The sequence below is a fragment of the Martes martes genome (genome assembly GCF_963455335.1).
Source record: "Martes martes genome assembly, chromosome: 12".
NCBI classification, from domain to species: domain Eukaryota; kingdom Metazoa; phylum Chordata; class Mammalia; order Carnivora; family Mustelidae; genus Martes; species Martes martes.
This window is the reverse complement of record NC_137900.1, coordinates 31,012,859-31,031,505: the sequence shown is the minus strand read 5'-3', so window position 1 is coordinate 31,031,505 and position 18,647 is coordinate 31,012,859. Positions and strand designations below refer to the sequence as shown.

At 41.7% G+C, this 18,647-nt stretch overlaps 1 protein-coding gene across 8 annotated transcripts in view; it reads right to left on the bottom strand.

Moving 5' to 3' along the window:
- HABP4 (hyaluronan binding protein 4) overlaps positions 1-12,722 on the bottom strand; it is a 40,577-nt gene extending 27,855 nt beyond the window's left edge. For 3 of the 8 annotated variants that reach the window (XM_080819411.1, XM_080819416.1, XM_080819417.1), the window contains exons 1-4: positions 12,206-12,671; positions 6,964-7,126; positions 404-544; positions 113-181 (exon numbers count right to left, since the gene is read on the bottom strand). In XM_080819411.1, the coding sequence (XP_080675537.1) occupies positions 113-181; positions 404-544; positions 6,964-7,126; positions 12,206-12,596 (764 nt within the window). In that variant the 5' untranslated portion in view covers positions 12,597-12,671. Of the gene's footprint in view, positions 1-112; positions 182-403; positions 545-6,963; positions 7,127-12,196 lie in introns of all 8 variants that reach the window. The other 5 variants (XM_080819414.1, XM_080819418.1, XM_080819412.1 and 2 more) reach the window with 4 other exon arrangements.
- Positions 12,723-18,647: the final 5,925 nt, after the last annotated feature.

Below are 18,647 nucleotides of genomic sequence, written 5' to 3'. Positions count from 1 at the left end.
CAAGTATAAAGACACTGAAAGCACAACAGAGATTACTTTTCATGAGGAAAATAAAGATCCAGAGATTTCCACCTAATTGTAGGTTCACAGAAGGTACACATTTGCACCGTACCTGGTATCTTTACCTGATCCCCAGGTTCGAACTCCACATCCACCCATGTTGTCTTCAGTTCTGATTGTTCTAGAGAAAGAAAGAATATTCCGTTAAACTAGAAGGTGGTCTCCAGTCAATCTCCAAATCAGAAAAGCTGTCCCAGGATCAGCTCCCTCAGGAATAAGAGCACACTATATAAAATCAACTAACTATTAACACAAAACAAACAGATTCATGTCATGTATTACCAAGAACATGAAGCGAAAACAGCAGTTACAGAGAAGGGACATTTTCTCATTCCCAGCATACCTCTCAAAATCTCGTTTCCCTCTCTGGTCAAAACCATCGAAAGCTCTGTTCCCGGGGCCACCTCTGCCTCGGCTTCGCATGGCCCCTCTAGGGCCTCCCCGGCCTCTCGGTGGTCTGTCTCGATCAAATCTGTCAAGGGGTCTAGAAAGAGACGGGTAGAATCAAAAGTAGTGAATTGGATGAAAGGGCTAAGAAGACTCTTTTCAGAAAAATAATTCTAGAAGGACATGATGGCTATAATGTACTGGAAAGAACGGTGGCTTGAATAATAAAGCTATAGTTAACTTTTACTGAAAACTACTACCTGAAGCACTGTTCTGAGCCCTTCACGTACAGTCATTAATTCTCAAAAACAGAACAGCAGACAACTATTGTCCACAGATAAGGAAAGAAGAGGCATAAAGGAGGTAGGTAACTTGCCCCATACAGCAGCTAGGTGAGGGAGCCAGACGAGAGAAGCAGGTCCTGGGCAGGTCTCATTGTGGAAGGCCATCCCTTTCTCTGGATCTGGATTCCTCATTTATAAAATAAGGATAAACTCTAAGATTCATTCCAGCTCTAATAATCAATACTTGTGTTAAATTTGGAATGTTCTGTGTACCAGAAATAATTTAACTTCAAATTACGCCCCCCTCCCCAATCTCCATCTCCCAAACAAAACCAGTGAGTAAATGACCCTTGGGGCTAAAAACATTAACCTGCAACAACCTCGGTTCTACCCCCACCGCCCTAAACAAACTTCCAAGGACAGCTGAAGCTCTTTGTTGTTAAAGCGAACAGCAACTTTTGGCTTTATGTCATCTGACCCCTATTCATCATTTGACACCGCTGACTGTTAATTTTCCTCTAACCTCGCTGGCTTCTCTTTCCCTGCCTGTCCTTAAAAAATTATTTTTGTAATAGGTCATACTGAAAGAGGGTACAAAATTCACAAGCTATTCCCCTTGCTCCTCAGCTACCCAATCCCCCTTCTTACAGGCAGGCATGTCCAGAGTCACATAAAGGGACCAGTTCTATTACCTCGCCCCTTTCATTTCACTAGGCTTGGTGCTCCACATGCAGCTGCCTGCCTCGTTCTTCTGGATACCTGATTGTCCTTACATGTACCTGCATTCCTGACTTTCTATTTCTGGCACACACTGTCCTCATCTCCATGCTATTGCTATGTGACATTCACACATGTGACCCTGAGTCTCTCACTGAAGTCTCTGATTTCAGGCCACAAAGCCAGTTACTTCCTGGGCATACCCTCCATCCATGCCCTCCCTGGCCCTGCAGATATGGGACCAACACTGACCCCTTGCTCCTCCTGTGGTCCCTAACTCACAGCACAAAAATACCAAAGCCAAGAACCAGCTGTCTTCTACACTCTCCCCTTCTTCCCCTGCCACATCTGCTGGCACCAAGGCCTGACCGCCCACACACTGCTCCTAACACCCGTTCTCGGCCATGTCTCTAGTCACTGTCATTGTTTATGAGGACCGAAGCTACAGCGGGAAGGACCATATCATTTTCATCATTATAACCTTACTTGAATAAGATAAATTATATATTTTTTAATTTGTAGAGGCTTTAAAAAACATTTAAAATGATGACCAATTACTTACTGAACTCTAGTGGCATCAGTGGCTCAAGCACTGAAACCAGAGGTATATTCCAGTCTACTGCTGTGGCTGAAACGTTACATTAAAAAGCTACTATCTGATAGTGGGCAAAAAGATACAAAAGGATTAAAAAATGCAGAATCACTAATCATTAACTTTATGCAAGTCTCTTACAAGACACATCATCCTAAATAAATTCCCCAGGTTAGCTTTTCTGCCTCCCACCTCCCCCACCCCTGACCAAAACAAAAATTTTATTCCTTTTTTTTTTTTTTAAGATTTATATATTTTAGAGAGAGAAGAAGAAAGAATGCGTGCATGCAGCATGGAAGGGGAGAGGGAGAGACTCTCACGCAGACTCCTTACTGAATGTGGAACCCTCGCAGAGCTTGATCCCACAACCCTGAAATCACGACCTGAGCCAAAATCAAGAGTCAGCTGCTTAACCGACTGAGCCACCCAGGCACCCCAAAACAAATTTTGAAGTAGAGACTATTATAAAATCAGTAACATGTTATGATAAATATGTGGAGCAGAGTTCTAAGACAATGACAAAACCAAAGTACCAATAATAATAATAATAATAATAAGGGAGTTGGACAGGGCCATAAAAGAAAAAAGTTCTACTTAAGTACTGAGAGGAAATGAAACACCAAAACATATATGGAAAATAATGCCAACAGTCAAAATCAGGTCTAAATTTATATGAAATCTAGATCAGAAACCAACAAAATACAAAGTCATTTAAAATATAATAGTGATTGAAACTGACCCTAAAATAGCACTGTGTGTTCTAGTTTATTTTAATCCCTTGAACCATTTTTTTCTTTACTCCACAGATTACCCATACCTCCACCCCCAATTAAATATATTCTCAATTGCTTCTTTATGATCCCTTGATTATAAAATATATCCTCTTTGTACTCGTTGTTGGCAGCACATATACTAAAAGTTGGAACAATAAAACATATCCTTTTTCTTTTTTTTTTTTTACAGGCTAGTGAGCATTGAGAAATCCTGTACACTAGTTAGGAAGCCTTACTTGTGATGTACTCACAAGCCAAAGTAAGGAAAATAACATTTCAGCCAAGTACCCTGCCTTACATCCCTGTCATCCACTCTCGACAACAGTCTTTATAAGACATGAGTACCTGTTTTACAAGTAAAGGGAATGAAGTTCATGGAGGGGCAAGTGGGGGCAGTTAGTGTTTACTGGGAACAGCGTGTCATTCTGGGAAGATAAAAATGTTCTGGAGAAGGACAGTGGTGACAGTTGCACAACAGTGTGAATTGTACTTAATGCCACTGCATGGTCATACATTTATAAGTGGTTAAAATGGTAGATTTTATGCTATGTATATTTTACCCCAATTATTTAAAATGCTTCTTTATGAGGAGAAACAAACAAACAAACAAACATCTGAGTAAGTGATATCTTTCAGAACCTGGACTTTGAATGACCTGCAGTAAACTTCAGGAAGAGCCAAAGAGTCAAAATGTATCCAGACAGAGGTAGACTAATTTCTTAATAGCCTGTGTTCAAGGAGTTCACTTAAGTTCATTATCTGGAACCTAAAGAAAAATTCCTACTGCATTAAAAACAGTGGTGGCCCTCCCAGACCATATGCAAGTGACGTGGCTGATCTCTGCACCTGAGCCACAAGGACAGCTACTGTCAGCACCAATTAGGACACTGCTTCTCTTTGAAAATGTGTGCTCTGCTTAGAGGAACAAAAATCCACTTGAGCCGGCTAGGACAAGAGTACCCATCACTGCCACTCAGGGTCTTTGTTTCCTCATTCATAAACATGGAGAGGACTGAATTAGATAAAGTCTGTTAAGTTTATCAAGATTCTAGGGGTGCCTGGGTAGCTCAGTTGATTAAGCTTCTTGATTTCAGCTCAGGTAATGATCTCAGGGTTGTGAGATCGAGCCCTGCATCTGGCTCTGCAGTGGTGTGGAGCCTGCTTAAGATCCTCTTTCTCGTTCTCCCTCTGCCCCTATCCTCTGTGCATGCATGCTCTCTTAGGAAAAAAAAAAAAATTTTTTTTCAGGATTCTATAATTCTGTCCAATAACCATGTATAGGTATCATAGAAAATGTAAGGTGATAGGATTTTTCACTATCAAACAAGCAAAGATGAAAGTTCAATTTATAATATTCAAGCCTGGAGGAAGAGCTATGAGAAATGCTCTTATAGATCGTTAGTGATAGAGTAAATGGACAGGTTACCAGGATGGGGATTGGTCACTATGCATCAAAAGATCCCCCCCTTTACCCCAATTTGTTTTCACACTACATGTACCCATCCAAACTTGCACTAAAGCACGAACTGGGTTCTAGGATACTCGACACCCAGTTGACCACTGCTTTATGGTTCCCACTTCTAGAACTCCCATCTAGGAAAGGACCAATCCTAAGGGAATGATTACATTACCACATCCAAACAACACATCATAATAGCACCATGAAAAATGTTTACCAAACATTATTAGGGACATGGAAAACACTTCTGCCATGTCAAGTGGAACTGAAAGAATATAAAGGACTCAGTACATATGTATTATCATCTTAATATTTAAGTACACCCATGTATAAGAAAAAAAGGAAAAATTTAGGTCAGTGTTAAGAGTAATCATCTTAGATGGTAAGGTAAGTAGTTTTAATTTCTTTATAATTGCATTCATTTTCTAAATTGTCAAATTCGCTTATGGATCTTTATTGATAGGAGAATACTTTTTAAGAAATTAAGGAAAATATCTTTTCTAATAGTACATAACTTATCAGACATAATTTCAAATTTCCTTGAAGGTAAAAATTACCTACATATACCTAATGTAATACACTGAGGACAGGAGACATCACTTCTGTGGTATTCCTGCCAAAGTACATAATATCATTTCATACAGAAACACCAGACCAATTCAAATTCTGTGCAGTCCTACAAAATAACTGACCCACGCTCTTCCAAAATGTCAAAGTCATAAAAGATAAAGGGAGACTAAGGAGCCGGTCTACATTAAAGACGAGTAAGGGCAACGCACATTCTGGGACTGCATCCTGAACCAGGCATTTTTTTCTCTTTTGCTGAAAGGGCATTATTAGAACAACTGGTGAAATGCGAGTACTCTGTAGATTACATGATTTAAAGGATTAGATAACAGAACTGTAGATGTTAATGAGTTTGATAACTGCACCATGTTTTTAGGAAATACATTTAAAGTATTTAGGCATAAAAAGATAATTTGTACCTCACTCTTTACTGTCAAAGAACAAAGGTTGTGTGTGTGTGTGTGTGTGTGTATGTGTAAAGGAAGGGAAGGAGGGGGGTTATGATAAAGCAAATGTTAACATTTGGGGAATCTGGGTGGGGGTATATAGAAATCCTTTAAGTCTTGCAACTTTCTGTAAATCTGAAATTATTTTTTTTTAAAGATTTTATTTATTTATTTGACAGACAGAGATCACAAGTAGGCAGAGAGGCGAGGGGGTGGGGAAGCAGGCTCCCCGCTGAGCAGAGAGCCCGATGTGGGGCTCGATCCCAGGACCCTGAGATCATGACCTGAGCTGAAGGCAGAGGTTTTAACCCACTGAGCCACCCAGGTGCCCCAATTTAAAATTATTTTTAAAGAAAAAAGAAAAATCCCTCCATGATCCCATATTCCACCCTACCCCTACCCTTACATACATGTATGATTTCACTTAATAGGCACCGTTTTGTGTTAACTTATACTCATCCTTTTTAAAGACTCACAGTTTTGCTACTTAAAAAAGCTGGAAACATGAGTTTGTGCTTCTGAGCTATAATTTCCTATTTCCACGGAATAAATCCCTTAAGTGAGGGAAAAAAAAATACACATATGCTTCCCCAAATAAGTAGTTCTGATCCAGAAGGCTTTTCACAGGCAAGCAGACTATGGCCATTACACAGCAAAATTGAAGTAATCACCAAAAATAGCAGAATTAAGCCTTTCTCTTCCCTCACCCTCCAACATGGTGGCAGATAACCATCTTGAAGTTCTGAATATGTAACTTCTAGGGAACAGATGTGTGGAAGTCACCACCTGCTTCAGCCCTCCCAGACTGAGCTACTCTGCTGGACTTTTTGCAATGGTGCGGGGGGGGGGGGGGTGGCAGTTAATGAACATGGTTTTACAAAGCCATGTCTTTGGTTAAAACTTGTAGCCAGGATCCTAAATGGAATTAGTAGTCAAGAAGTTGAAAGACTTTGGGAATAATGGCTCCCTTGACATTAAACTATTGACAGCTGATAGTGTCAACATACACTGTTCTGGTCTCCCTTAGCCTCCTTTACCTATTTTCCTTTAATTTTGATTCACAAGTTGTTTAATCTAAACTCAGTGTTGTGTGAATTATTAAACAAAAAGTTTAGGCAGCAAGCAGTACCAAGCAGAAGACACCGAGAACGGCTCTCTGTGTACACGAAGGCACAGGTGCAAAGCTGCCCCATCACTCAGGAGTGGTGTCCAGCCGCACCAGCCTGACACCACCTTCAGGTTCAGAGCACTTTCTAGAGGAAGGTATAGGAGCCAGAAACTGGTGTTACACACTGCATCAGTTTTCCTTAAAATGTTACCCCAATAGCCAATTGACCTAACCATGGGGCCAGGAACTTGTTTAAACTTGTTAGTAGTCTAAATTAGTAATGTTAAATCAAAACCATAATTACATCCCTAGCCTAAACTGCAAAAGAAAATTTAACCAGTTTAACAGACTCCTATGTAGTTTTTCACAGGAGTACTTTATGTAGTTACCAATAAATAATTCATTTTTCACCATACAATCATTTCCCTCATGCATCACCTAAAGTAACTGCCAACTTCAGTTGGCAAAATACTCCCAAGACTGGCACCATGAAAAGGCAGCAAAGGCTAGCAGTTCTCCTAAAACCCTCTGGCTCCCCCCATCCTCCTGGCCAAGGTCTGCCATACGTACTTTTCATCTGTGAACTTCTCAGGTGTAAAGTCCGCCTGTCTCTCGGTCTCATAGGGTCGATACTCCCTGTAGGATCTTCGCTCTGCTCGGTCAAGTGTCACCTCTGTCCCCCGGCTGTCATTCCATCCCTGTTGCTCCCCTCTTCTGGGAGCTCGCTTCTGGCCTGCCAGGGACAAATCAGAAGGGAGAGCTGGGACACCAGGTCTGCAACAGCACATTTGCAGGGAGTTTTAAATTCCACTTTTCTGGAAGTCAAAGTCATAGGAAAATCTGGGAAGTTCAGAAACACTCGGAGAAGAAAAAAGTTGTGGATACTGTCATGGCCCAGAGTCAACTACAGCTGACCCTTGAGCAACCCAGATTTGAAGTACGTGGGCCCACACATGCATGGATTCTTTTTTTAGATGCAGTACAGTAGTGTCAATGTATTGTCTTCTCTAGCTTATCTGCTGTAAGAATACAATATGTAACACATATTCAAAATACACGCTAATTGACTATTACTGGTAAGGCTTCCAGTCAACAGTAGGCTATTAGTAGTTAAGCTTTTGGAAAGTCAAAAATTTTATGTGGATTTTCAACTGAACAGCCGGTTGGTGCTCCTAGTCCCCACCCCATTGCTCAAGGGTCAACTGTACTTGTGAATAAAACTTTTAAGACACTTATGTTCTCCTCCTCTTCTGTCCTTAGAAATATAAACTATACCAACTAACCTATAATCATCTGACAGAGTGTGACAGCTCTGGATATACACGTTTGCCAAATTAACTACTTTTGACAAAAGCATTTATTAAAACATGGTAGGTAAGCTCCATAGAGAAAGCGCCATAGGATAAACACTGTATTTCAGATTGTACTTTAGTTAAACTGTGGTTTATCATTGGCTACTAAGGTTTTCGTTTTCAAATAGTCATACTACTATTATCTTTGTTTGAAAACAGATTTTCCTGCTCTCTTGCTTTTTGTTGGGTTTTATACATTTATGATCATACTTGTCAATATAAGACCAAACTGCTATTTGCCAACTCATACTAGGACCAGTTGGCACTCAAAGGGACATCTCTCATTTGCAGAGAAGCCGCACTTAGCCAGGATGACGAAAGGCTTCAGTCTCTCCCTCTCTCTCTCTCACTTTACTTCTCTCTAGTTTTGTTGCTTTAAAAATTCTTAGATTCTATGTCTGAAGGCAGCTAATACTTGGTAAATACACTGTGAAGAACTTCATCACTTCTTAATCCATCTCCCAAAAAATGTATTTATTTTTCTTTATATACATTTAAAAGGTCTCCATCTCAAACAAGATGTACTATTTTTATTATAGTAGCTTCGATTTTCCTTGGTATAACTTGCCCTTCACATTGGTTGTATAGCTATAAAAATATTAAATGTATTTGAATTAATGGGTATTTTTTAAATTCCTAGATTCCTCTTACTTAGATAACACATGACTCTTAAGGAATATACATTTATACATATTGTTGTTTTCCAACTGAATATTTCCTATCTGAACTTTTAATTGGGCACATGTAAATGTTAACATAGTTCCAATACCTTAGTGATCACATTTTAAAGCAAAAATCAAGTCTGTGACACCACTAACATAAAATTGTGCAATTTATTACTTGTTAGTTAGCCTAAACTATTTTTTTCAAATGTGAAAAGTTACATAACAAATCTAAGTTCAATCTTAAGTCAATGTCCCATAATTAGAGATGCTTAAATCCAATTTGCATCCTGTAATTGTGACATCAGTCACAATCTGAGCTTATGACATGTTTGGGATATGGGAAAGATGTTGTCATAAACAGATCATTATGCTTCTCTTGCAGAAACAAAACAGAGACTGATACTTGTCCCAGGAGTATGCAATGCCAAATCTGAGGGCATGCATATTACTAATAGAGATCAAATTTGAAACGTTAGATAGAAAATATTATGAAAGTTAATTATCTAGCAAGTTGAAAACTACAATAGATTCTAACATAACAGCAATCAGCTAATATGTCAACAGCAACAATACTTTTCAATACTTTTCCCTCAATGTAAAAAGCTATTTTAATGCAGCTTCAAATTTCCTATTTATAACCTATTTTTTAAAAATCTTAGTATTTCTACTCAACTACATAATTTTTTTTTTTAAGATTTTATTTATTTACTTGACAGAGAGAGGGATCACAAGTAGTCAGAGAGTCAGGCAGAGAGAGAGGGGGAAGCAGGCTCTCTGCTCAGCAGGGATGCTGAGGCAGATGCGGGGCTCGATCCCAGGACCCTGAGATCACGACCTGAGCCAAAGGCAGTGGCTTAATCCACTGAGCCACCCAGGCGCCCCTCAACTACATAATTATTTAGGAGCTTATACCACCTTTTTGCTTCCTCAAGGTTATTTAAAATTGTATCAATTAAATTTGGAATTCACCATTCAAAATGTAAAATGACATTTACTGCATCCTTTGTATTAAAACTTCTTCCAAAGTTTTGGTGTACAAAATAAAAATCATTAAATATAACTGTATACTTATTAGAATAATTATAAATACACTGCAAACACTTCATTCTCTCTCCAAAACCCAAACAAAGATAAAAGGGGTCCAGTTTTTTCCCCACAATTTAGTGCTAAGAGATCAAGATGGCAACTGAACCTAGTTTGTTTCTGTGCTGGGTCAGCAGCTCCGAGCAGATAATGCAAACACTGAATTTCTCTAGCTCTTTCCAATAAAAGGCTGGCACATGCTGTCTGATCACTGATCTAAAACTAAGCCCATACAAAGATTTCCTACAAAATAAATAAAGTTGAGCTTCAACTCAAAGACAATAGTTCTAAAAGGTTAGGAAAAGCAAAGCTGATATAGCCTCTCTGGATTTCAAGAATGAATTTATCAAACAAGGCTCACCCAAGGGTCAATATATGTTGTTATATAGTGAAGGGCATTAAAAACCTGTTTCTATGGGAAAATCTTACGGTTTCCATATCCACATCCAAAAATGTTTCCAATATATGCCAAACATGTTTTGACTTTGATTCCTGTCCACAATGAGCATTCACTTATAATATTCTAACTAAATTAAAAAGTTTGAATGTTAGAAATGAGGGCTACAAAATCTTGAGAGTAGCCCTGCATAAATTCAGTATAGTAACTACATGAATGGAAATTAATGAGCTGTTTACTCCTGAAATAACATGTCTGAGAAAGAACTGACAAATGACAAAATTTCCATTCTAGCTACAAAATTAACTAAAGATCTTTAATATAGGTCTCAAACGCCAGATCATCTGGATCATAAACAATTGTCAGAAAAAAGTTATAAACCCATTAGATCATAATGCAAAGTGAAAGCAGGTTGCAACTCAGTTTATATGTCATTTAAATTTAGGGGAAAAAAAAAGAAATAGTTCTGTATAAATACAAGGTGTTAACAGGTAAGAAAAATAGATTTTTACTTCATACATTTCAGAATTGTCTAAAATTCTTATACTAAAAAAGTCATGATTTTTAATATTAAAAAGGTTAAAAAGCAATATAGTAAGAGCACTGAATGCAGTTTCATACCAAAGGATAAAATACATTATTTTCATTTGTTAAAAAGTAAAGGGAGAAGAAAAGCTTAGCCTTTGGGGCACCTGGGTGGCTAAGTGGGTTAAGCCTCTGTCTTCGGCTCAAGTCATGATCTCAGGGTCCTGGGCTCGAGTCCCGCATGGCTCTCTGCTCGGCAGGGAGCCTGCTTCCTCCTCTCTCTCCTGCCTGCCTCTCTGCCTACTTGTGATCTCTCTGTCAAATAAATAAATAAAATCTTTAAAAGAAAAAAAAAAAGCTTAGTCTTCTTTCATTACTATATTTATCCAAATAGATTTATGAGAAAAAGGAAAACATAACACAAAATGTACAAAATATCTCACCTCATTCACCGTTTAAACAGGCTCATAAACCTACTGGCCTACCAGCATGGGGTTTTCAGAAATCCAGTAGCATTTAAAATAATTTTCAACATCTTTATTATAGTGACTTTTCTCATTCTCCAGTGATATGTCAGACTGAAGTTTTCACAGATAAAGGTAAACATTACCTAGCTGCAGGAGTCAAAGACCCAACACTTAAGCCAGGAGTTGTAATCTCAGGGATGGGAAGTACAGTTGTAACCAAGCAAGGAACAGGCCAGTAAAGTCCACTTAAATACATTGCCAAACACTGGCTGGAGTGATGGAACGACACATCTTAATTTTTTTAACACTCCTTTTAAGCAAACCTTAGTACCATGGCCTTATTTTAGGAAAACAGAAAACACAGATGGAGTCTTACAGACGATGAACTGATGCAGTTCAGGTGATAAGAGACTCTTAAGTTCCCTCCCTGACTAGATGATGACAGTGGTATCTGGCTAAACAGGGTGTGGGGAACTTTGAATATTCTTGTTGAAAAGGTTGAAGGTTAAAAACGCTTTTCTTAAAGCAGCCCGAGTTAATGACAAGTTACACATCCCAGCGACACTACGTGCTGTATTGAGAAATGATGCGGGCTGGCTGCAGGAAGCCACCGTAAGGGGATGGGGTGAAGGTACGGAGCCTGCAAAGAGCCAGGGACCCCGCGTCCGCCCCCGCCGCATTCTGCTCGCGGCCCTGACGTCACAGCCCGCCCCCGCGGTCACCCAAGCAGGCCTTCGCTTCATCACAGAAGCCCGAGCCCCGAGCTCCCGCGATTCTTCACACACCCTGGGCTCTAGCCACCACCCCCAGCGGCCGGGCGCGCCCTCCTTCCTCACCCTCTTTAAGAGGGGTTCTTTTTACTTCTCCCCAGCGCGCTTCTCTTTTTGCCTCCGGACCCGAATCTTGCTGTGGTTGGGCTGGAGGATGGAGCCGGTCCCTGCTAGCTCTAGATTTGAGCTCCGCGCGGTAGCGACCCCGTTATCCACGCCACACACACCACCCCAGCAGGATCCCTCAACTTTGCCCAACTTGTAAAGGCTCAGTTCCAGGATTCTGAGACCCTTACTCCACGACCGCACTCTCCCCCCAGCCCCCACGAGGGGCTGGGAAAGGCCAAAGGGACGTGACACCCCCCTCCCGTCCTCTTTTCCTACCTTCCTCTGCCACAAGGACCCTCAACTTAACCCAAGTCTTCCCAGAGGCCCCTTCCGTTTCTGGATCAGGACCCCTGACCCCAGTCTCGCAGTGGGGGGTCGAGAGGTGGCCGAGGAAGGGTGACCTCCGTGACCCCACTCTCCTTCCCCTCCTGCCCACCTTGCCTACCCGGGGATGCCCAGGTGCCTGGCGAGGCGCGCGTACCGGGTGGCAGCGGGCCGCTCCCGGGGCTGTCCGGCTGCTGCGCGCCAGGGGCTGGGAGGCTCTTGCGCTCCTTCTGGGACTCCCTTCGGCCGCCTCCCGCGCCAGGTCTGTGGCCCGAGGCCCCGGCCGGACTCCTGCCGCCGCGGTTGCCGGCCCCGGCTGCCGCCGCCTCATCGCGCCTCTTGCGCTGCAGCTGCTGCTGGCGCCGGTGCTCGGCCTCGCGCAGGATGTCGAACGGGTCCGACTCGTCGTCCAGCAGCTGGTGGAAGCGGTTGGCCACGACGCAGCCGAAACTCTCCTGCATCGCGGCGCTTGCGGCGGCCGCGGCCACGGGGCTCCCCAGAGCGCCCTTCATGCCCCGCGGCCACTGCGGGCCCGCCGCTGGCAGCTCACGCGAGTGAGTCTCAGCAAAGCCGGCGGCGAGGACCCATCCTGCCCACCGCTGCCGCCCTCCCTGCCCTGCCCGGTCTCGTCCCTCCCGGCGCCCGCCCCCGCGCCGCCGCCGCCGCCGCTGCCCGCCCAGGCGCCACCTGACAGCCAATCAGCGCACGCAGACACGCCCCCTTCCCTAGCCGGCGTCCCTGGAAGGCCAATCAACGGCGGGCTGCTGTCACGTCACGCGACCTCTACGCCCCTCCCCCCGACTCAGCAGAGAGGGGCGGGGCACAAGGGGCGGAGCTACTAGGAGGAGCAAAGAGGCTCGTAGTCCCCGCAGCTCGGCTGGGCGGGTGGGTCACGGCCATTATTTGTTATTTTTCTGGGAGTGGGTCTGTATTAATTATGGGCCACTCTTCTTTGAAGTTTATATATTCATCTAGCCATTCAACCATGTATTGAATACTTATGTGCCAGACACTATGTCGTAAGAGATATTAGCTCCGTGTTTTCGTGGATCTTTGTCTGTAGACAGAAAAGTGCCCTAAAGGAAAGGCACAGACTTTTCTACGCGCCCGAGAGGCAAAGGGACCTGACCTAATTAGGAGTCCTGGAAAGACTTCCTCGGAAGTGAAGGTTTAACGGAGATAGGAAGGATGAAGTGTAACGGGCAGGAGCAACCGCAAGTACGGATGTAATGAGGTGGGGTGGAGCACAACCCGTTGAGACTCAAAGGAAACCATCGTAATTGAATTGCAAAGAAGGGGGGAGACCATTACTTTGGTCTTTATTCTGGGAGCAGTGAGAAGCAAATTTTAAGCCTAAACATGTATTCTAAAAGGCCAAAGGCCCCCCAGGTGCAACGTGAAGGACTAGGCTGGAAGCGGGTCAGAATGGATGCAACGAGACCAAGCAAAAGATTGTTGCAGAACTCCAGGGAAGAGTTGATGCGTGTGACTTGAATGAGAATGGTGGCAGTGGAGGTGGAGAGACCAGTAGATTCAAGAGCTATTTTAGATACGGGTGTTGAGGAAAAAGAAGAGGGTAGGATGACTCCTATATTTCTGCCTTCTACAGCTGGAATGGTGGTGCATTCCAAACAAATAGAGCACAGGAAGAGACCATTTTGATGAGAGTCATGAATTCGATTTTGAACATGTTGAGGTATTGTTTCATTTGTTTGTTTTGTTTTCAGACTCTGCGAGAAGACTCTGAACTGCAGTCTTCCTCCAGGAAGTTCTTCTTGGCACCTGGCTGCCCATCCCTCAGCCCTTCCTTTTCCTCTATTTTCCCAGAACCTGTATTTTGTTAGTGCATCAGGTGGCCATGTGGCCCAGGGGAAGCTGGGCGCCCTTCCAGCCTCCAACTTGATTAATCTTAAATCATCCACTGTAATTCCATTCTCCTGCCAGTGATTAGTGTGGGAAAAAGCTCTTGGTGCAAATCTTCTCTGAGGGGAAGTATTCTGGAGGATTCCTGGGAACATTTTTCTTATATCTAAAAACAGATTGAGAAGGGATCTGCCATTTCCCACCTCTGTCCTTTGCTCCTTGTTATGTGAAGAGGACATAACACCTAGAGTTGCTGTCCCTTGTGACTATGAGAATGGCAGAGCAAAAGGATGGAGAAAACCTAATTCCTTGGTTATCCCACTGGAATAACTGGGAAACTCCCTACCTCAGACTTTTTATGTAAGATGATAAACAACATTATTGTTTAATCTACTTGTGGTTGTATTTGTCTGTTGATTTAAAAGCATCTCAAATTTTCTATGTCAGTTGAGTGTGATCACCAGCTTTTGTTTTCCTTTAATAGCAAGTGGAAAAGGAACTTTTAACCCTGACTGCTGTGAGATTGTATTTTACTCAGTTCAATTTTTGTCATTCCCAAGGAGGACAGGGATGATGCCTGTCATTCACTGCATTCTTAGTCATTGCAATTTATATTCCCAGTGCTTAGCATTCTAGGTAGTTGTACGGTAGGTCCTCAGTAAGTATTTGTTGGATGACTGAAGATTTTAAGGTATTTGGTCATCTTTTTGGAGTCAGCAGAGGTTTATGATCAAAAGTTTATTCTTTTTACCCAAAAGAATTGAGAGCAGGTGTTCAAACAAAAACTTGTATGTGAATGTTCATAGCAGTACTACTCACAATAGCCAAAAGGTGCGGACAACCCAAATGCACTGTGGTGCACTGGGTAAACTTTTGGAGTCATTGGCCCTGTGGGTTGGGGCGGCCTGAGCCAGGGATCCTGTGCCAAAGTGCTTCGAAACCTTGTTAAAGATGTTTGAGTTCCCATGAAGCCCTACTATACCCATGTTTACCAGGAGATTTGGGTAGGAATGGGGTTGATGGGTTTCACTGTTTATGAAATTAGGAGTGCTGATAAAAGAAGTAAAGCTTTGAAAGCTTCAGTCCCGCACCTGCTCATGGTCATCATAAACCAGTTTTACTTGAGAATACACATCAGATGGAATGCCAGTTTAACTGTAAATTTCAGCACACTCTATTAAATGAGAACATGGAGCATTGTTGTATGCTTATAGACATGTTGTTTCCTTTGTGGCATGAATAAATGTAACTGCAATGTGAAAAAAAAAAAGGCTACAATAGTAAATTTTATGTGTATCTTGCCACAATTTTTAAAGCATATATTTTGTTAGACCATAATTTGAATCCTGGCTCTAGCACTAATTCATTTGTGACCTTGGAAATGTTCCTTATTTCTGTGCCTCAGTTTTCTCATCTGTAAGATGGCAAAAATAATGATGCCTACTTCAGGGGATTATTGTGAAAACTGGGACCGATAATGCCTAGGAGGTGTTCAGCACCATGCTTGGTGCAAAGTCAATCCTCAATAGAAGTCATTATCAACATTATTAGTATCATCACCATGATTTCAAATCAGACTTAAGACTAGGTAGAGTCATAATGAGACCTCATTATTATGAGGTGGGTGAAATTTCCAAGGATTCTTCATGCAACATCACCACACGCGCCAGAGACCATACTTTGAGAAGCACTGCTTCAAGCTGGAGCTGTGCCTGGCATCTTTAAGCTGCCCAGCACCAAGCAACAACACCAAAAAACCATTACCACTTGAGAGCGGGCCTGGCATCTTCCTACTGGACATCTGGAGAGAGCCCACTACCCCATTTCCTTTCCAACATAGCCAATCACAGCAAGTTCTTAGGGCATGCCCTGTGAGCACTGCATCCTCATTTCCAAATCATAACTGCCCAGAACAGTTTTAAGTCAACCAATCCCAGGTGCTTCAGGTTTAAGAACACATTTAGAAGCCCTGAAATAGAGATGAGTATCCTCTAGCTGGTCTTAGCTGGCCATGCGTTTCCTCTGGGGCTCTTGATGACCATAGAATTTACTGAGGGTAACGGATTGAGCAACATCACATTTTTTTCCCCGACTATTGTTCTGCTGGGAGATCGCGTCCTTAAATGCATTCCTGAAATACAACCCTACCACATTAGCATGAGTTATTTTAACGTTGTGTTTAATGTGGTCAGTTTAATAGACTAATGTTTTTAATAAGCCAAGATATAAAAACCATCTTTAGTAATTATACTACCAAACAGAAACACAACACACACACACACACACACCCATAACTTAGAAAATAAAGCATACTGTGCTTGTTTTGGCAGCACATATACTAGAAAATAAAGCATACCAAAAAAGCAGTGGGGAGTGGATGCTGAATAATCCCACCACCCTTTCCTTAGCAGTGATTTGTCGGCATCAGTGGAAATGCAGTAAAATTGAACTATTTACAAAACGTTAATTACCTTGGGTTACTTAACATACAAATTCCATTAGGAATAGTAGAATAAAATACACTACAATTCCAGATTGAATTGAATTTCACAGAAAAGTCAGGGTTTAAAAACATGTTATTGTTTAAAAACATATTACTGTTAGTTATATGCAGGGAGAAATGTTTAGATGAGGACCAAGGCACAGGACCCAGTCAAGCTCTAAGGGATTTGAGTTTTTGTGAACCACCAACGAGTTGTATTCTATATACTCTGTTTTGCCAGTGGATTATTGATACCCCTTTGCCTACCTTTTCTCCTCTATAAAACTAGGATGATTATAATCAGTCCTATGTTCCTCATATGGTTGATGGGAAATAAAACCAAAGAAGTAAATTTGAAAAGGTAAAAAAAATTATATTATTTTACAATTGTTTCTACTTGCTTATGTAATATATGGAACAACAAAAATGTTTTTCTTAGCTCTAAGAGGATCTCATATTTCTCGTGTCAGTTGAGTCCATTGCGATAAGATCAATAAAGTTATAGTTCCTGATCTAGTTGTTACAAGATTGGTAAGTGAATTTAAATTCGGTTTCCCACAGGAAATGAATAAAGCAAGTATGTAGTCTTGAAGTTAGGGGTTGTAGAACCATAAACCAATCATAATCAGGATGTGGCAAGAGAACGTTTTGCAAGTCAAAGTCCATTCATGGTGACCAGATACCGAATATTTAAATCCAAAAAGGAGCTGTATCCAACCTACTAATATTTGTAGTCTTGGTATCATTGAGATTCTCCCCCGCTTTTTTTCTTATGGCGAAATGTTACTGGCTAGCACAGTTGTTTGTATCCTCAGACCACTGTGCTAATAGAACAGAATTTAATTCTATGTTCCTACTATTAAAATCTTGATCTTGGTTGAAACTTTAATCAAACCTAAATAAAATAATTTGGAATTCAGACCTTTTTAGTTCCACATTTATTTAGGAATTCCAGAATTGAAAATCTGGCCTGTCTTTGGTCATGTGTAACACCTTTGAGCCAGTGGCTATAGTAAAGGGTATTGAATTCTCTGATCAGCCAGGCTTGGGTCACCAGGCCAAGCTGGAGTCTGATTGTAGTCAGTTCCCAAATGCTGGGACAGAGTGAGTGGGGGTGGTTCCCAAGTAAAATACGATTTCCAGTATTTGCATATGAGAATAGATGCTGGCAGGAAATACACAGAATCCCCCACCAGTGATGACTGGCATGAGCATGTTATTGTCATGCATCTTGGAGCATTGGACTCCTGTGCCCTGCATTATAATTATTTCTTCTTATTTCTCCTCCATAAGGCCAGAAACTATTTCTATCTCATTTCCATATCGCTTCTTTCCCTTCTTTCTGGCCTCACTTCAGTGCCTGGAGAGGTGCCCTTCATTCAGGAAATATTTGTCGTGTGAATGAATGAGTTTCTGGTTTGTATGCCCATGCTCCTGCCAAATAATTTTGCACGTGTTTAAAATAAAAATGGAACAAATCAACTAATGTGTGAAAATGAATTAACACGTGCTACATGATCAAATGGATGTGATACTGCTTCTGAAAGATTCGTTATTCTACACATTCACTAATAATCATAGCAGAATTTTATATAATGCTTGCTAGGTGCTAGCTTTCATTCTAGTTCTGTTCGTTTAACTCTTACAACAACCTGAAGAGGTAGATGCTTCTACTGTCCCCATCTTATAGTAAGAGAAGTGCCTCAGTAAGTGGGACATGATTTGGGACATGAACGCAGGCTGTCTGGCACTTCTAATCATTACGCTTTCCCACTGAGTAGTGAGCTAAATGCTGAGGTATGAGCAGGACATGGTTTCTTTTCTTAAGAAGCTATATGAGCAGAGGGCAGACATTATGTGCACATAATCCCTAAAGAGGAGCTGAGCGGAGGTCTGTAATTATATCACCAATAGAAATTATGTGGCAGAGTATCCGGAGAGGCGCTAGTGGGAGAAATGGTTTAGTTAGGGAACCCTCCCACTATCATTTTGTGGGGTGAAAGCTGTATTGTGTCCATGCTAAGGTTGAGTTGACTAAGATGTTGAAAAAGGGCTGCTTTTCTGCTTAGATTGTATTTCAAAAATGTATTTAAAAATAAGCTAAGGCTTCCCTCTCTAAGGATGGTCTAGGGACCCGCACCAGCACATCTTGTTAGAAACTCAGGAACTTGTTAGAAACACACAATCTCAAGCCTACCTCAGAGCTACTGAATCAGAA